We start from the raw sequence: 20,582 nt of genomic DNA, 5'->3' as shown, positions 1-20,582 counted from the left end.
CACAAGGCACCTCCTTCATGACAAAATTCATCACAAATGTAGGTTCTTTATGTGGTTCTTTTATGGCCCTCACTAGCTTTTGCATCAAGGTTTGCTCAATGTGAACTTTACGAAAATCAGGGAGGAAATGATTTAGTGAATAAGGGGATTAGAAATTGCATCCTGGCACCATTTACACAACTTGCAACACAATATTAAAAAATGACTAGGGAGGCGGAGGTGGAAGGATATTTTATGTATGTATATCTTAGCCACACCCAGTGGTACACACCTACTGTCCCAGCTACTTGGGAGGCTGAGGCAGGATTGCTTGAGCCCAGGAAGTTGAGGTTGCAGTGAGCTGTGATCGCGCCACTGCACTCCAATCTGGGTAACATAGCAAGACCCTGTCTCGAAAAAAATAAAAAATCAAATATTTTTTTAAAAATGAAGAAGAGGACAAGTAGAGAGGTAGGGTGGGGAATTTTCCCTTGAATCCTCAAAATAATAAAAGTCTATATTCCACTTTCTCCTTCCTTCACAACATTTGAAATTCCACAGTAATTCTCCCTTCAGTTATTTGCCTATTTCCTTTTTAATGAGTTTCCATTGTTATACCAAGTAGATTAAACAACATTCTTCTTTACTTATTGAATTGATATAGTAAGATCTGGGGAGAAAAAAAAAAGTTATTCCAAAATGCTAACAGTAAAGAACAAAGTTTTTAGGGATCTAATAGTTTCTTTCCTTCCCAGCTTTATTGAGATTTAATTGACAAAAATTATTTATATTTAAGGTATATAACATGATTTGATATATGCATACACTGTAAAATAATTACCACAGTCAAGCTAATTAACACATCCAATACTCCATATAGTTAACGTGTGTGTATGTGTGTGATGAGAACACTTATGATCTAGCAAATCTAAATCTCCCTTACCAAACTTCAATATACCGTAGAGTATCATTAACTTGTAGTCACCATACCGTACATTAGATACCCAGAACTTTATCATCTTATAACTGAAATTTGGGCCCTTTGAGCAACATCTCTCCATCTATCTTATCCCCCAACAAGGAGCAATCGCCATTCTACTCTCTGCTTCTGTGAGTTTGACATTTTTAGATTCCTTCTGTAACTGAAGTCATATAATATTTGTCTTTCTGTGTCTGGCTTATTTCACTTAGCGTAATGTCTTCCAGGTTCATCCATGTTGTCATGAATGGCAGGATTTCCTTCTTTTTTATGACATAATATTCTATTATGCATATGTATAAATATAAATATATATGCCACCTTTTTTGTATCCATTCATCCATCAACACATGCTTAGGTTATTTCTATATCTTGGTCATTATGAATAATTCTGCAGTGAATGTAGGAGTGCAAATATCTCTTCAAGATACTATGCTGATTTCATTTACTTTGGTTACATACCCAGAAGTGGGATTGCTACAGTAGTCCCATTTTTTATATTTGAAGACCCTCTGTACTGTTCTTCATAGTAGCTGGGCCAATTTACATTTCCACCAAAAGTGTATAAAGGTTCTCTTTTCTCCATATCCTCACTAACACTTCTCTCTCTCGCTCTCTTTTTTTTTTTTTTTTTTAATAATGGCCATCCTAACAGGTATGAGGTAATATTTCATGGTTTTGATTTGTATTTCCCTAATGATTAGTGATGTTGAGCACCCTTTCATGTACTTGCTGGCTATATTTGTGACTTCTTTGGGAAAATATCTATTCAGGTCCTTTGGCCATTTTTTAATTGGGTTATTTGGTGTTTTGCTGTTGAGTTATATAAATTCCTTAAATATTTTGGATATTAACCCCTCATGAGATATATAGTTTGGAAATATTTTCTTCCATTTTCTAGGTTGCATTTTCATTTTGTTGACTGCTTCCTTGGCTGTGCAGAGCTTTTTAGTTTGATGTAGTCCCACATGTTTATTTTTCCTTTTATTGCCTGTGCTTGTGTCAAAAAATCATTGCCAAAACCAGTGTAAAGGAGTTTTTCCCTTAAGTTTCCTTCTAGGAGTTTTGTGATTTCAGGTCTTAAATTTAAGTCTTTAAATATTTCACGTTAATGTTTGTTATGGTATAAAATAAGGGTCCAGTTTCATTCTCTTGCATGTGGAGATCCAGTTTTTCCAGCACCATTTATTGGAGAGACTATCCTTTCCCCATTGTGTATTCTCCTCGGCGCCCTTGTCAAAGCGAGATCTAGTAGTTTCTAAGCAGCATGATGAAGCTGTAGCTTTACTGATTTCATGTTACAACAAAAAATTTTTAAGCACAAAACCAGGGGTGTGACATACCCTGAAACTGGTGATTTGAAAAACAGTAGTGTTAGAGAAAGGGATCTATGGAGATCATTGTTAGTAGTAGTAATTGGGGCATTGGATCAGGATACTGGGGTATCCTGATCTGATACCTTAATTATATAATTAAGTTTTTAAGTGTAGAAGTGGGTATAATGATCACTGTTTCAATAAAATTAAAATATTAATGTGTTAAAGTACCATCTCATTTGGTGCTAGTAGAAAATGAAATGCATAAAAACTATTGCTAAAAGTCACTAAACCTCTCTTACAGCCTAATTAGCAAGTTAATGCTTTTTCCTTTTGGCTGTTACCTAATTTTTCATTCAATTTATGTTTTCCCAAAAACCTGCTAATTTCATGTACTTTAACCCTACGGAAGAGGATGTTGCTTAGCAACTGCCTAAATAACTAATAGACCTAGGTATCTAGTAAAGGCTTGAAGGATTTACTTATTTTAAAGTTATATATTTGTGTATTAACCATCAAATCCAAGAGGAAGTTGTTTCACTTTGATATTTCTTCTGATTTCTGCATTTTTATGATTAATTCTTTTTTTTTTTTTTTTTTTTTTGAGATGGATTCTTGCTCTGTCGCCCAGGTTGGAGAGCAGCAACTCGGTCTCTGCTCACTGCAACCTCTGCCACCCGGGTTCAAGTGACTCTCCTGCCTCAGCCTCCCAAGTAGCTGGGACTACAGGCACACCTACCATGCCTGGCAAATTTTTGTATTTTTAGTAGAGACAGGGTTTCACCATCCTGGCCAGGTCAGGATCTCGAACTCCTGACCTCAAATGATCCACCCACCTAGGTGTCCCAAAGTGCTGGGATTACAGGGGTGAGCCACTGTGCCTGGTCTGCATTGTTATAATTAATTTGTACATGAGTTGTTTGTAGAAAAAAGAAAAAAGTATGTTTTATGGGAACTTCTTTTTTCTCCCTTCAGTCTCATAGTAGCATTGCTGTATTTGTCATTTAATTTAGTTAATCTTTTCTAACAGAATACCCTATCAATGATATTTGCTGAGTAGAAGTGTTTTCTGGCCAGGCACGGTGGCTCACACCTGTAATCCCAGCACTTTAGGAGGCTGAGGCAGGCAGATCATGAGGTCAAGAGTTTGAGACCAGCCTGACCAACATGGCGAAACCCTGTCTCTACTAAGAATACAAAAATTAACCAGGAGTGGTAATGCATGCCTATAATTCCAGCTACTCAGGAGGCTGAAGCAGGAGAACTGCATGAACCCAGGAGGCAGAGGTTGCAGTGAGCCAAGATCGCGCCACTGCACTCCAACCTTGGCAACAGAGCAAGACTCCGTCTCAGAAAAAAAAAAAAGGAAAAGAAAAGAAAATATTTTCTAATTCACTGGATACAGAATTCGGTAATATTTCTTTTTAATGCTAAGCTGATTCTTTTAGAGGAAATATATTAAGGTTTTAGGAGAAGGAATTTAGAAATTAAATTGAAGTAGTTGCTATTACTTACATATGATGGTTTTACTTTTGGTTGTTTGACCCAGAAGTACCTCAGAAGCGTCATCTGAGCTAAGGGTGTTCTAGGTTTGAGGGTGTGAGTAGTGCTGTCATTTTGCAATGTCCTGTCATACTTAATTTAGCCTTGGTGTGTTTACTTGTCTGAGGTTAAGTCTCCCCACTATGACATATAAAGTTGTATTATTATCCAAATCTCAGACCTATTTTCTTCACTCTTGTATTAGTTCATTCTCATGCTGCTAATAAAGACATACCAGAGACTGGTTAATTTATAAAGGAAAGATGTTTAATTGACTCACAGTTCAGCATGGCTGGGGAGGCCTCAGGAAACTTACAATTATGGCAGAAGGGGAAGCAAACATGTTCTTCACATGGTAGCAGGAAGAAGAATGCGAGCACAATGGGGAAAAACCCCGTCTAAAACCATCAGATCTCATGAGAATTCACTCACTATCACAAGAACAGCATAGGAAAACCACCCCCATGATCTCATCACCTCCCATGAGGTCCCTCCCCCAACACATGGGAATTACAATTTGGATTACAATTCAATATGAGACTTTGGGTGGGGGCACAGCCAAACCATATCAACTGTGATTCTGTTCAGCTGCCCTGAAGTAAAAACAAAATACTAGCAAATTTGCTTACTGCACCCTTTGCATTCTGTGGTTCTGAGACATTAAAGACCATTTGCACCAGGCTAGTGTGGTGACTCACTCCTCTAATCTCAGCACTTTGGGAAGCCTGGGAAGAGGATCACCACAGCTCAAGGGTTTGAAACCAGCCCAGACAACACTGCCAAACCATGTCTCTACAAAATATAGAAAAATTAGCTGGATGTGGTGGCACACACCTGTGGTCCCAGCTGCTTGGGAGGCTGAGGTGGGAGGATCACCTGAGCCTGGAAAGTTTGAGGCTGCAGTAAGCTGAGAGATCGTGCCACTGCATTCCAGCCTGGGCAACAGAGTGAGACCCTGTCCCAAAAAAAAAAAAAAAAAAAAAGAAGACCACTTGCCACTTGCACAAAAATATTAGCAGTAAAAAGAACACATAGTTGGGCATGATGGCACACGCCTGTAATCCCAGCTACTTGGGAGGCTGAGGCGGGGGATTATTTGAACCCAGGAGTTGGAGGTTGTAGTGAGCCCAGATGGTGCCACTGCATTCCAGCGTGGGTGACAGAACAAGACTTCGTCTCAAAAAAGAACACAGGCAACTTATATTAATAGTGCTAAGCAAGTCTACGTTAAAGAGAAACTGTGCTTTCAAAGAGTTACTTTTGTCTCAGAATGAAACGGCTTTACAAAATGGCTACTTTAGAATTCTATCTTGCAGAGAGGCTTTGGGCAAATTTATAGCTTGTTTTATTTCACAGGCAAGAACTCCTAAGATAACATTTTGTATAATGATTAATTACCCTCTATACATATCAGACATTTTTTGTTTTAATGGAGTATCTTCAGTAAGACATTACCCTATCATAAAATAAAGTGTTTTTAAAGCAATATTGCCAGGCACAGTAACTTGTGCCTGTGGTCCTACCCACTCGGGAGGCTGCGGTGAGAAGATTGCTTAGCCCAGGAATTCAAGTCTGGCCTGGGCAACATAGCAAGAACCTGTAACTTTTTTGAAAAGGCAATATTAGATTATTAGTAGCTATAGTAACTATAAATAATAGAACATTTCATCTACAATTGACTAATGTAGAGCTTATTTATAAACTGCAATCTATAAGACTGTATGTATCATGTTCACATCTCAACTGTGTTCATATCTTATTTGCATTGTCAACCACTGTACAAAGAGAACAATGTAGGATAACTAGAGTGAAGTTTAAAGGTTCATACTTAGTAAGTTATCGGATACAAAGACAATATCTGCCAAATAGTTTAGGACAAAAATAATTTTTAAGAGATATGTAAGTTTGAGAGAGAGTGAAGGGGAGAGGTGGGGAGAGGGAGGGAGGGAGGGGGAGAGAAAGAGAGAGAGAGAGAGAGAGAGATGCCAGCCTGCCAATATTCAAAGAGTTTAAACTTCAACCATAACATTTATTTTTTCTCCTTCTCTCATCTTTCCCTATCTATAGAAATATAAAGACATATTTTAGATTTAAGATAAAAAATAAACTGTCATTCAAATGAATGAAATTAGAATGTTCTGAGCATTGCCACTGCCACCACTATGACAACTGTTTTAAAATTATGAAAATCTTTTTATTATTTTATTTTAGACCATTAAGCAATTTATTGTTGCTCTAAAAGCATGCATAAAGCCAATTTTTAACATCATGGAAGCCATCACTGACAAGAATGCTGCCTCAATTCACATGATATTTTCCATTATAGCAGTCTGTTGATATGTGTATTGCATTCATCAGTAACTTGAGAAGAAATTGATAAATTGCCTTCAGTCTTCTTTCTCTTCATATTTGCAAATGCCTTATATAATAAGTACTACTACAGGCCAGGCATGGTGGCTCACACCTGTAATCCCAGCACTTTGGGAAGCTGAGATGGGTGGATGGCTTGAGTTCATGAGTTCGAGACCAGCCTGGGCAACATGGTGAAACCCCTTCTCTACTAAAAATATAAAAAAATTAGCCAGGCTTGGTAGTACATGCCTGTAGTTCCAGCTACTTGGGAGACTGAGGGAGGAGGATTACCTGAGCCTGGAAGGTTGAGGCCGCAGTGAGCTGTGATCGTGCCACTGCATTCCACCCTGGAAAATAATGAGACCCTGTCTCAAAAAGAAAGAAAAAAAACAGTTTTAATTTAAAAATTAGCTGGGAATGGTGGTACTTGTAGTCCCTGTTCCTCTGGAGGCTGAGGTGGGAGGATCACTTGAGCCCAGGAGGTTGAGGCTCCTGTGAGCTGTGAATGCATCACTGCACTCCAGTCTGGACGACAAGGGAGAAATCCTGTCTCAAAAATGATAGATAGCTGGCCACGGTGGCTCATGCCTGTAATCCCAGCATGTTGGGAGGCCAACACGGCCAGATCATGAGGTCAGGGGTTCAAGACCAGCCTGGCCAACATGGTGAAACCTTGTCTCTATTAAAAGTACAAAAATTAGCTGGGTGTGGTGGCGTGCACCCGTAATCCCTGCTGCTTGGGAGGCTGAGGCAGGAGAAATGCTTGAACCCGGGAGGTGAAGGTTGCAGTGGGCTGAGATCGCACCAAAAAAAAAAAAAAAAATAGAGAGAGAGAGAGAGAGAGATAGATACTATTGGATGCAATAGAAGTTTTCAGCCCATATTTTCATTATATATGGATACAATATTAAGAGCAAAATACTGAGAGAAGAGAAATATAGTCTACCATTAGAAATTTTAAAACTTCTATTTCAGGGTTTCCAAATGGGCTGTTCAAAAGTGAATTGAATCTCCTGTCTTTTCTCTTGCTTTCATTTGTGATAAACCTAATGTAGGTGGGAAAAAACCTGAGCCTTTGTAATCACATGTTTGGGTTTAATCATAACTCTCCTTTAGTAGTAGTGTGACTTATTTATTTATTTATTTATTTATGACAGAGTCTTGCTCTGTTGCCCAGGCTGGAGTGCAGTGACGTGATCTCAGCTCACTGCAACCTCCACCTCCTGGGTTCAAGTGATTCTCCTCCCTTAGCCTCCTAAGTAGCTGGGATTACAGGTGCATGCCACCAGGCTCACTAATTTTTGTATTTTTGGTAGAGACGAGGTTTCACCATGTTGTCCAGGCTGGTCTCGAACTCCTGATCTCAGGTGATCCTCTCGTCTCAGCCTCCCAAAGTACCGGGATTACAGGCATGAGTCATTGAGCCTAGCCAAAGTAGTGTGACTTTAAATTGCTCCAACTCTTTTGTTGTTGTTGTTTTTGATGGAGTCTCACTTGCTCTGTCGCCCAGGCTAGAGTGCAGTGGCACAATCTCAGCTCACCTCAGCCTCTGCCACCTGGGTTCAAGTCTCAGCCTCCTGAGTAGCTGGGATTGTAGGCACCCACTACCACGACCAGCTAATTTTTTTTGTCTTTTTAGTAGAGATGACGTTTCACCATGCTGGCCAGGCTGGTCTCGAACTCCTGGCCTCAGGCGATTCACTCACCTTGGCCTCCTAAAGTGCTGGGATTACAGGCATGATTTCCACGCCGCCCAGCCTAAATTGGTTAAACTCTTAGGGCAAGTATCTCTTGTGTAAAATTGGCATAATAAAACCTGCTATGAAGTATTGTATAAGAACTAAAAGAGATAATGAAATTATGGCTCCTCCCTAGCACACTAGGTTTTAAATAAGTGTTATTTCTCTCCCCTTCCACGTTTACCTCTGATGGAAACTTGTTTGACATCTTTGAAGTGAAGTGGTTAGTCAGTTCTTAGTTTCTGAGTTAACTGCTACTCTAAACCACTGCACAGGGTATTTCTTTTGACTCAAGATAAAAATGAACTGTGGAAAACCTTATAATACAGTTATGAAGAGGGATTATTTATTTTCACATGATAGCCCATAGTAATGGTGTTTTGTTGATCAGATTACAATAGATTAATATCATCATAAAACAAATGTTCTTTTTTCCCTGTTCTCATAGTTGCTCAATTTAATAAGAGGTAATTGATTAAATTCTGTTTGCATTGTAGTCAGGAAACTGGAGAGGGCAGCAAACTATAGGAGATTGTGCCCCACCGCCCTACCCAGGCCTCCCTATCAAGACTTCACCTCCGGTCGGGCGCGGTGGCTCAAGCCTGTAATCCCAGCACTTTGGGAGGCCGAGACGGTGGATCACGAGGTCAGGAGATCGAGACCATCCTGGCTGACACGGTGAAACCCTGTCTCTACTAAAAAATATAAAAAATCTAGCCGGGCGAGGTGGCAGGCGCCTGTAGTTCCAGCTACTCGGGAGGCTGAGGCAGGAGAATGGCGTAAACCCGGGAGGCGGAGCTTGCAGTGAGCTGAGATCCGGCCACTGCACTCCAGACTCAGTCTCAAAAAAAAAAAAAAAAAAAAAAAGGCTTTACCTCCACTAACCTGTCTCAATCATTTCTGACAGAGGACTCATGTAAATTACCAAATTACTCCCAAATAAATCAGCATCCAGAAAGATTTAGTTGTTTATGGAAAATTGGTAGAGGAATGAAATTGTGTGACGCTGTTATTCGTCCCTCCTGGACAAGGAAATACGGGAAAAAAAAAATGGAGGCATTGGTTATGTTCTTGTATACTGAGAACCTCACTCCCTGCCCCATTTCTAAAGGTTACAATTCCATCTTCTCTTTAGTTTTTTTCAAATAATTTTGCCCCTCTGTACATCATTTTTATTAATATTGATAATAACAACCGACATCAATCAAATGCTTTCCAGAGTCAGGTACCTCACTGCACTGTTACTATTTTCTCATTTTCTGGATAATGATATGGTTTGGCTCTGTGTCCCTGCCCAAATATCATCTCAAATTGTAATCCTCACATGTCCAGGGAAGGAGGTGAGTGGATCGTGGAGGAGTGGATTATGGGAGGTGAGTGGAACAGCATCTGCCATGCTGTTCTTGTGATCGTAAGTGAGTTCTCACAAGATCTGATGGTTTCATAAGTGTCTGGCATTTCCCCTGCTTTCCCTTCTCTCTCCTGCTGCCATGTGAAGAAGGTCCTTGCTTCCCCTTCGCCTTCCACCATGATTGTAAGTTTCCAAAGGCCACTCCAGCCATGTAGAACTGTGAGTCAATTAAAACTCTTTCCTTTATAAATTACCCAGTCTCGGGGTTTTTCTTCATAGCAGTGTGAAAACGGACTAATACAGATGAGAAAACCAAGAAGTGAGACAAATTATGTAATTTGCTCATGGTCACTGCTGTAGACTGAATATTTGTGTCCCCCCAAAATTCACATGTTGAAATACCCAAATGTGATGATATTAAGAGATGGGACCTTTGACTGGTGATTAGATTATGAGGGTTAAGTTCTCTTGAATGAGATTAGTGCCCTTATAAAAAAGACTCTAAGGAGACCCCTTCCTCATTCTACCATGTGAGGACACAGAGAGAAGCCCTCTGCCTGTGACTAGAAAACACGCTCCCACCAGACACCGAATCTGCCAGCACCTTGATCTTCCACCCTTCAGAAATGTGATAAATACATTTCTGTTGTTTGTAAGTTATCCAGTCTATGGTGTTTTATTCCAGTAGTAGCCCAAACAGACTAAGATAGTCACGTAGCCAGTGAGTGGTAGAGCCAAGTATCAAACTAGGTTATTCTAAACTCTGGAGCCCACACTTCCTTTCTCTAATGGCGTAAATGGAAGCTAGAAAGGCAGAAATTTAATAATCTTCAATGACTGGCTTTGGCCTATTTGTTGACCTGATATTTGCAAACTACCATAGGCTAATTTAAATCTGCCTTTGAAACTTCTACTGTGTCCAGTATCAGTTTACCACTCTGGTCATTCTAAATTCATTTTTCCCTGTAAAAAATTATTTCACTTTGCCTATCTAAATTCAATCCATCTTTTCCATGAAGTCTTCCCCATCTGCAGAGGGACTTCATTCTATCACAGTCCTATATCACTAATTATTGTATTACATGACAGACATAGCTTTTTTAATAGTCTGTAACCTACGTATGTGTGTCAAGGAGACATCAGTGTTTGAGAAGCAGCAGTGTTTGACACATGACTGATTCTGGTATACGTTTGCCTACTTTCCTTATCCTTTAGCGTGCACACTAGAAACAGACACACCTGTTTTTTAATCCTAGCAGCTCTATTTCTAGCTGTAGGTATTGAGTCAAATCACAAAACTTCTCCATATTTTAATTATCTACAAAAAAGGAAAATTATGGTATCTAGTTTATTGATTCACAGTGAAGATTAAATGAGATTCTGTGTCTAGGACGTAGTGAATACTTATTAGTGGCCACAATTATAACATTTTCAGTAAATATTCATTGTTATAGATTATTTGTATTACTATATTACAAAATCTGTAATCCCCCTTTTACACATTAAAAGCATTTAGTAAATGTTGAGTTTTTTTGTTTCTTTGTTTTTTGTTTTGAAACAGAGTCTTGCTCTGTCGCCCAGGCTGGAGTGCAGTGGTGCGATCTCAACTCCTGGGTTCCAGTGATTCTCCTGCCTCAGGCTCCTGAGTAGCTGGGATTACAGGCATGTGCCACCACACCCAGCTAATTTTTGTACTTTTAGTAGGGACGGGGTTTTACCACGTTGGCCAAGCTGGTCTTGAACTCCTGACCATGTGATCTGCCTGCCTTGGCTTCCCAAAGTGCTGAGATTGCAAGCGTGAGCCACTGTGCCTGGCCTGAGTTGCTTTTTTAAAATAAATTAAGATTTAATTCACATACCATCAAACTTGTCAAGTTTTAATTGCAGGATTTTAGCCAAGTGCCCTGCTGCAAGCTCCTGGTATATAACATAATGCAGGCATGTGAGGTCCCATTGGAAAGTAAGTTATCCAGGCTGGGAGAAAAACTTGAGAGAAATGGGCACTTGCATGAAATCCTGTTGCTGTTCCCTAAACCTACCCTCTGATCTTATGAAAAAACGAATATCATGTGAAATGGTTTCATTTGGTTGTTAGTGAAATTTTTTAAATAATTATTTGAATGTTTTAGAAATTAATGTATTGTTATTTGTAATTAGAATTCAGTTGTGCACTCTGCTTAAAATGAGGCAAAGTGAAGCATTACTTATGTTTTCAGGTATGTATGAAACTATCTTCATTTTGAGTGATAACAAATATCAGTGAATGCTTACAAGCACTTAAAACATTTACTTTTGGTTAGGTAAAATTTAATGTGAATGTGTTGGCAGTGGATTTGAGTTTCAAATGAGGTAAAAAGCTGAATTGTTAAAGAGTTGCATCTATCATAGTCTGGAATCTACCTCACCCTCATTCTTTGTGGTGAGTTGCAAATGAGGCAGCAAGATACCCAGCATACCTGTTAAGCAAGTATTTATGTCCCACAGGTTTTTCTTTTTTTAGTTTACTAGGTTTGTTTTTTTTTTTTAACAATCTGTTTTCTGAGGTTTTGAATTTTCCTAGCAACTGCTAGGAGAGATAGGAAAGATAATGAGCTGAATGGCTGGTATTCAACACAAGAATAATGGTGTTCTTTATTTACCTTTGCATAATTTTAAAGAGAAAAAGTTTACTTAACTTTTACTTGTTCTTTTCCCATTGTAAAAACTCAGTAGGTGTTACTAGACTATTCTGAAATACAAATTCTGAAAAGCTTTCTTCTACTGATATTTCTATGGTTTCTCATTCGTATTTTCTCTTTTGTTACCTCACTTAGAGCACATGGGTTTTGTAATGCACACTGCTAAGAGTAGATAGAAACCTGCTTGGAATATTGATTTTCTGTAATTAAGCATGTATTTATAGAATTTTGTCTTATAGTTCTTTTTTTTTTTTTTTTTTTTTTTTTTTTTTAAAGAGCGTCTTATTCTGTCACCCAGGCTGGAGTGTGGTGGCACAATTGCAGTTCACTGTAGCCTGAACCTCCTGGGTTCCCCGCAAATAGCTGAGGCTACAGGAACTTGCTACCATGCCTGGCTGATTTTTAAATTTTTTGTAGAGATCTGGGCTCAAGCAGTCCTCCTGCCTCGGCCTCGCAAAATTCTGGGATTATGGGTGTGAGCCACCACAACAGCCTTTCTCATAGTTCTTTATCTCTCTGTGAACACTGTGAACATTTTGTCATTTTGAAGATGCTTAACATTGAGTCATGTATACTTTGTGAATGTTTGCATAGCATGATTTAGGAACATCTGGAAGAATGTTCATGAAAGATTAGAGGAGGGCCAGTCATGCAGGAGGAGCAGAGTTTCTTCAGGGCGCCACCCATCTATGTGGGGGTTGCAAAAGACCTTCTGCCCTCTAAACCATATTTCTTTCTTTTTTTTTTTGAGATGGAGTTTCGCTCTGTCTCCCAGGCTGGAGTGCAGTGGTGCGATCTCGGCTCACTGCAACCTCCGCCTCCTAGATTCAAGCGATTCTTCTGCCTCAGCCTCCAAAGTAGCTGGGACTACAGGCACACACCACCACGCCTAGCTAATTTTTTTGTATTTTTAGTAGAGACGGGGTTTCACCATATTGGACAGGCTGGTCTCCAACTCTTGACCTCGTGATCCACCCACCTCGGCCTCCAAAAGTACTGGGATTGCAGGCGTGAGCCACCGTGCCTGGCCTAAACCATATTTCTCTTATAGTTGTTTTGTCCTTCTTTCCATCTGATCCTGATTTTGTGGCCGACGTGATGAGAATATTCAACAAGTAGAATATGAGATATAGGAAAAGGGTCTTGACTGCTACTCTCCTGAGTTGAGATAATTTTTTTTTTCTCCCCCGAGATGGAATCTCGCTCTGTCACCCAGGCTGGAGTGCAGTGGCGTAATCTTGGCTCACTGCAACCCCTGCCTCCCGTGTAGCTATGTCTACAGGCGCGCGCCACCACACATGGCTAATTTTTGTATTTTTAGTAGAGACCGGGTTTCACCGTATTGGCCAGTCTGTTCTCAAACTCCTGACCTCGTGATCTACCCACCTTAGCCTCCTAAAGTGCTGGGATTACAGGTGTGAGCCACTGTGCCCAGTGAGGTGAGATAATTTTTATACTTGCTGCTTTGACTGATGAATTAAAAAAATGCTACTCCCATAATGAAACTGCTTTGCTGCATTGCAGAGAACACAACAATAGAAAAACAGCCACATCTTATTCAAGCTTTTCTTGATTTTTGTTTTGGCTGTTTCTAAATTTGACACTTGAGAATAGATGGTTTATTTGACTCGTAGTATGACCCAGGTATGCTTTTGTTAAAAAGAACAGTTCTAGAAGGATGACTGTTGGGGCAAAATTGGCTACTAGTATGGAATACTCTCTCAGTATAAAATCTCAGAACAACATTTAAAAATCATTGTAGATATTTTATTCGTAAACATTTTCTTAATAAGATCCAGAAAGGGTTTATAAACCTAATAAACCTATTTGATAGCTTCTATCAAATAAACCTATTTCTATCTTCTATCAAATAAACCTATTTGATGGAAGGAAATAGGAATAGGACACATTGCTTTTGACTTTCTGCACCCATGTGGAAACCAGGGATCTATTCTCTCCCTCTCAATTTACATGACCATGAGGAAACTGAAACCTAGTGAAGTTAAATGACTTGCCCGGGGACAGACAGCTAGCTAGTTCCTGCTTGAACTGGGGACCATCTATTTGATTACCGGGAGTGCGGTTGGTTTCTGTTGCCTGTTTGATACTCTTCTGGAAAGTTTTAGCGGCAAATGGTATTGTCCACACCACGGCCCTTGATCTCAGGTAAATCTCCACACCACTGCCTTCTTTTTTTTTTTTTTTTTTCCAATGCAGTTGCGTGGTGTGAAGGCGATAACCTCAGAAACTCAGGTGTAAATAACCCGGGGAATCAATGGGCTGGGGGGATGGTAAAACAAGAGTTTGTAGACATGACTGTGTACAATAGCTTCTGAAGTTTCGGAGGGTATTGGTTTAGCTGTTATTTCTGAGACTGGAGAAAATGACAGTAGAGCGACAGTTTCTCTAATCATCAGTTTTCAAAGAGCATGCTGTTCGTTGGAACCACAAATATAGTACACCTAATAAGGGGAAACGAAACCTTGAATTTTTCCTTCCCAGACTCTGAAAAGTAAACTTTAAGGAACATTTTAAGGGTGACAAAAGGTGAAGATTGCAAATCAAACTTAGAGTGTCCTTGCTTAAGAAAATCTGTGCACTGCAGCTCCAATAGAGGACCACTTGGGTTTAGAAATGACATGTTATTAATAATTCTAGTCACTGTGGCTAATTAGAACAGTCTGTTGAAAGTTATAAATTATAGAAGCTTTTAAAAACATTTATCTAAGAACCTGTGTAGAATTCTAAAAGGACTGAATTATTTGAAGTTATTAGTCTCTGTGTACGTGAACTTAAACTATTTTTACGCCTTTGATTATTTTTCTAAAAATGTTTTTGCACACTTATAGCCTGATGTCATAAATGTTTTAAGAGTTTAATGTACAGCACCTCTAGGTGCTATTTAAAACTTTTTTCTGGTCCTTTTCTTTTGGGTTATAAGGGTTCTTCGTAACCAAGAAGATTACCTATAGTTAGGCTGAATGCACTCTCCCAGGGTGCATAGGCAGCTGCTCAACTGCGGTTATAACTCTTGTTTGCCCCTGGGTGGTTGCCAGCAGGGAGTAAGGCATTGTGGGAAGTACTTTCTTTACCTTCCACAACAGGTGTCTTTGTCAGTGCACCTTATTCAGATATCCGTGTGTGGAAGCACTGAGTCACTGTGTAGCAAAGAAAAATATGAAAGCAAGAGGAATTGCTTTCACATCGAAAGCAAGAGGAATTGCTTTCACATCTAGAAAATGTTGCAAGATAATCTGAAATCTTCTGGTGCTAGTGAATGCATGAAGAGGTTCACAGTATCTTTTAAAGTACTTCTGAAAAGATAAGGAGTTTAAAAGGTATGAACTGCCTGGACACCTTATAATGCCTTGTCTCCTGATTATCGTTTACTTTTTACCTGGTTAGTCAGCGTCAGGATAAATGTGCAGGAAAAAGATGTTAACGAAAATAATGCTTAACAGACAAAGCAGCACTGTCGAACAAAAATGAAGTAAAAATGCTTTACTGACTCCAGCAAGGGTCAAACACAGTTTGCAGCTGTTTTAATCTTGTGGATTTATTTAAAATATTTCATTTTTTTGTTTAAATAAGCTTATTAGATTTGCTTGTTTCCTAGCAATAAGGTGCTTTTCCCTCCTTCCTTGTGCTCGCTCTTATAAGCTAGAATGCTATAGCAGTTGTAAAACTCTACTAATTACATTTAAATGGGACAAGTGTTATATAAGTAATCATGTTACTGTAGATGAAAAAATGCTTTAGGAAAACATGGGAAAACAGACACTATAGATCTCCTTCTGAGTTTTGTTTTCTGAAAAGCAAACAAATTTAGACAACATAATCCTGTTATTGGTAATGAAGACTAAACATTTCAACCAGTAGCTTATTTCTTTTGATTTTTAGACAAACATTGCCAAATTGATTTCTAGTTCTAACAAATAATATTTCTCATAGTACTGCAGTGTCATGATCTAGAAAAAGCAGGGAAGAGATTAGCTTAATTAGGAATATTGAAAAACAACTTCAGAGAAGCCTTATCTGTCTTCCCCTCATTTTTATTTGCTTAATTCTTTTTCCATGAAATTAGTATACATTATATTTCCTGATCAAGCAACTTTGTAATGGTGATTATGGGCAGCTTTCAAACTTTTCATCTGGAAATATGGCAGTTCATTTATGGTCTCCAGCTGTAATTTTAAAAATTACTACTGGTGGTTAAGGTACCAACAGTTAATGCTATCTACTGATTTGAATAATTAAAAGAAACCTCTAACCTTAAAGAGGACTTTTATCTATGGGAGCAAAACAACCAGTTTATAAATGAGACCCTTGTATTGCTTTCTGAATAACAACACAAAACTAAATTATGCTTAAAATACCTATTTTTTTTTTGTAGGAAAAGAAGTAATGATTATTAATTGATATTGCTGTCCCTGTTTCATTTTTATGTTTTGGCATTTTTTTTCTTTAACAGAAATACTCCGAGGGGAAAAAAATTTTTTTTTCATACTTCAGGAGATCATTTGTAACTGTACTATGAATTCTTTAAATTCTGAGAAATTAAAATGGTTTTCATCTGTTTATTTTCTAAGATTATGAGAAAATAAGCAGTAAGAACACTAAGAAAATTTACTTCTCCTCCAAGAACAATCGTCATGTAATAATACTGCAGTAAGAAGATGAGCTATTGTGAAAATTTTTAATTACCAAGAACATAACACAAATCAGTTTTTTTGTTGTTGTTATTGCTATAGGATATTTCTAGTTAGGAAACATTTTTTCTTTTTTGAAGTTTAAAGGTTTCCAAAAATTAAATTTTCCAGCTTCTCTGTTATGAATGCAGAAGGTGTTTATAGTGTATACTTCCTGCATAGATAAGAAACCTCCTTTAGTTTCCTACTGGGGGTGAATTGCTAGCCAAGCCTGTGATAGCAGCTGCTTTTTTTTTTTCTTTCTCTCTCTTTCTTTCTGGATTTTTGACACTCCACCCCCTCGAACTCAGGTGGGTGTGTACACTGGCACTGAGCTGCAGTAGGATTTTTCCTTGGATAGTCTGGTCTGGAGCTGGGACAGCAGCTGCTGCTGTGGAAAGGCCAGCTGGCAAGATGATGGAAGAAATCTCCATTATGGTAGCCTATGACGCCCATGTTTTCAGCCAGCTGCACGATGAAGACTTCCTCACTAGTCTGGTGGCCATCAGCAAGCCCAGGTCTATGGTAGGTAGTGCCTTGCACACTACTCTGGGACTCTTTTCTTTTCTAACATGGTATCTATACTCCTGTAGCAACTGAGGCAAACTTGCTGTTGGCTTTATGTTGTGTCTGCAGGTTTTCAAAGATTTATTTACATAATTAAACGCTCATATAACAGTAACACACTTAAAATGTTAGGCTGATGCTTTCATATATAATGAGGTTGAGAGGAATTTTATAGTGCCAAATATCATTTTGTCTTAAGTTTCTGTCTTGTAAATATGTATATAATTATCAGGTAGGGGCTACTTATATTTACATAGCTTACAATTGGGGCTCATAGAAGTGGAAGACTTCTACCAGTGAGTCGTAACATCAACTGAGAATTGAGCTACCTAAAAATCAGGTAACTTTCAGGGTTTTAAATTATTACTAAGAAGAACTATTAGGAAAATAACAGTACAATTTTAGTTTGGCTTTAATATTTGTAAAAAAAAAATTTACCATTCTCTAAGGATCTTAGCGTGTGTGCATGTCCTGGCATAATCAAAAAATGAAGTTCTTGCAAGTGTTTATTTTTTCTTCTCTTAGATGTCATCATTATAATGGCTATTGAGTTTAAGATATCAACAATTTATACCTCTGAAACCAACTTTTTTTTTTTTTTTTTTTTTGAGATGGAGTTTCACTCCTATTGCCCAGGCTGGAGTGCAATGGCACGATCTTGGCTCACTGCAACCACTGCCTCCTGGATTCAAGCGACTCATCTGCCTCAGCCTCCCTAGTAGCTGGGATTACAGGCATGCACCACCATGCCCGGCTAATTTTGTATTTTTAATAGAGATGGGGTTTCTCCATGTTGGTCAGGCTGGTCTCAAACTCCTGACCTCAGGTGATCCACCTGCCTTGGCCTCCCAAAGTGCTGGGATTACAGGCGTGAGCCACCACGCCCGGTCCCCAGAATCAACTTTTTAACTACAATTGTAGTAACTTCTTGTTTATTATATTTAATAGGACTCATCACAAACAACAGAACGAAAGAGTGTATCATAACACTTAAATCTAACTAGTATAAAGCCCTACTTCTCTATTTTAAGGCACAGGAACCTTAAAAACATGGCTATTTCTTGAAACAACAAATTACAAAAAATAAAATTTAAAAAATAAAGGGGAAAGCTGTAGATTGATTTTCAAAGACTTAAGGGTTATATCAACCAGATGCAATAAATCAACCTTATTTAAATGCTAATTTGAACAAAGTATAAAAATATCTATAAGATAATTTGGAAAAATTTGACCTCTCATTAGGTATTTAATAATGATATTAAGAGAATTATGTAATTTTTTTGTGCATTGATATTACGACTTTTTTTTTTTTGAGAGGAGTCTCACTCTTGTTGCCCAAGCTGGAGTGCAGTGATGTGATCTCAGCTCACTGTAACCTCTGCCTACCTGGGTTCAAGCGATTCTCCTGCCTCAGCCTCCCGAGTAGCTGGGATTACAGGCACCCGCCAACATGGTTGGCTAATTTTTTTTGTTTTTTGTTTTTTTGTTTTTTTGTTTTAAGATAGAGTCTCGCTCTGTCACCCAGGCTGGAGTGCAATGGCGTGATCTCAGCTCACTGCAACCTCTGCCTCCTGTGTTCAAGTGATTCTCCTGTTTCAGCCTCCCGAGTAGCTGGGACTACGGGTGCACGCCACCATGCCTAGCTAATTTTTGTATTTTTAGTAGAGACAGGGTTTTACCATGTTGGCCAGGATGGTCTCAATCTCTTGACCTTGTGATCCGCTGCCTCAGCCTCCCAAAGTGCTAAGATTACAGGCATGAGCCACGGCGCCCAGCCATTTTTTTGTATTTTTAGTAGAGATGGGGTTTCACCATATTGGCCAGGATGGTCTCAAACTTCTGACCTCATGATCTGCTGACCTTGGCCTCCCAAAGTGCTGGGATTACAGGTGTGAGCCACTGCACCCAGCTGATTCTATTATTTTTTTAAATGATCATTTAGAGATATATATTGAATAGTTATGGATGAAATGTCTGCAGAGATTCAAAATTAACCAGTAGATTATGCGTTGATAATTATTGAAACTGTGTGATAAGTATTAATACATAGGGATTCATTATATTCTCTCCACTTTTATAGAGATGCAGTTTGAAAGAATCAGCTGGGCCGGGCACGGTGACTCACGCCTGTAATCCCAGCACTTTGGGAGGTGAAGGCGGGCGGATCACCTGAGGTCGGGAGTTCGAGACCAGCCTGACCAACATGGAGAAACCCCGTCTCTACTAAAAATACAAAATTGACCGGGCGTGGTGGCACATGCCTATAATCCCAGCTACTAGGGAGGCTGAGGCAGGAGAATCGCTTGAACCTGGGAGGTGGAGGTTGCGGTGAGCCGTGATTGTGCCATTGCACTCCAGCCTGGGCAAACAAGAGTGAAACTCCGTCTAAAAAAAAAAAAAAAGAATCAGCTGGAAGACAAAAAAAAAGCAGAAAGATTTGCAAAAAGCAAAACAGATGTAAAACTGTAATATACTCAGCCAGTTGTGGTGGACCACACCTGTAATCCCAGTACTTTGGGAGGCTGAAGCAGGCAGATCACTTGAGGCCAGGAGTTCGAGACCAACCTGGCCAACATGGTGAAGCCCTGTCTCTACTAAAAATAACAAAAGTCAGCCAGGCATAGTGGCGCATGCCTATAATCTCAGCTACTCAGGAGCTGAGGCATGAGAAATGCTTGAACCCAGGAGGTGGATGTCACAGTGAGCCAAGACAGAGCAAGACTCTGTCTCAAAAAAAAAAAAAACAAAAAAAACCATAATATATTTCTGGAAGTGGAAGTGTTAATAGAGAAACATCTGGCCCGTTGCATGCTTTCGTTACATAATATATATACTTTATGTTTTTATAATTATATATATTATATGAAGATGATTGCCAACCCCCTAGTTAACTACAATATACATTATAACTGAATCAGGATAGGATAATCCACGGTTGTGGATAATCTTTAAATTTTATTTTAGTCCACCATGAAAGCTTATCCAGAGAATTCAGAATTATGGCTGGGTGCTGTGGCTCATGCCTGTAATCTCAACACTTTGGGAGACCAATGCAAGAGGATTCCTTGAACCCAGGAATTCACGACCACCATAGGCAACATGGAGAGACCTCATCTCTACAGAAAAACATAAAATAAAAGAGGATCTTGACAGGACCATCATAAAGAAATGAAACAATTCTGAATTTTTTTTTTCTTTTCTTTCCTTCCTCCTTTCTCCCTCCCTCCCTCCCTCTCTTCCTTTTTTGAGACAAGGTCTCACCGTGACACCCAAGCCTGAGTGCAGTGATGTGATCATAGCTCACTGCAGCCTCAAAGTCCTGGGCTCAAGCAATCTTCCCACCTTAGCCTCTCCTGAGTAGCTGGGACTACAGGTGCACATCACTGCCCCT

At 39.2% G+C, this 20,582-nt stretch overlaps 1 protein-coding gene across 18 annotated transcripts in view; it reads left to right on the top strand.

Annotated features, from left to right (window-relative positions):
* RABGAP1L (RAB GTPase activating protein 1 like) overlaps positions 1 to 20,582 on the top strand; it is a 786,378-nt gene that overhangs the window by 647,153 nt on the left and 118,643 nt on the right. For 3 of the 18 annotated variants that reach the window (XR_004181472.1, XR_004181455.1, XR_004181462.1), the window contains exon 20: positions 16,936 to 17,149. The exons of 11 other annotated variants lie outside the window; for them this stretch is intronic. Coding sequence is in view for 3 of the 7 variants with exons in the window: in XM_021934052.2 (XP_021789744.1) it covers positions 17,039 to 17,149 (111 nt within the window). In the remaining 4 variants the exon portion in view is untranslated. 4 more of the 18 variants (XM_021934052.2, XM_021934056.2, XM_021934047.2 and 1 more) reach the window with 4 other exon arrangements.

Source organism: Papio anubis, chromosome 1, assembly GCF_008728515.1.
Source record: "Papio anubis isolate 15944 chromosome 1, Panubis1.0, whole genome shotgun sequence".
Lineage (NCBI taxonomy): Eukaryota > Metazoa > Chordata > Mammalia > Primates > Cercopithecidae > Papio > Papio anubis.
Note: the sequence above shows the minus strand (reverse complement) of the source record. Positions and strands in the feature narration are given on the sequence as shown.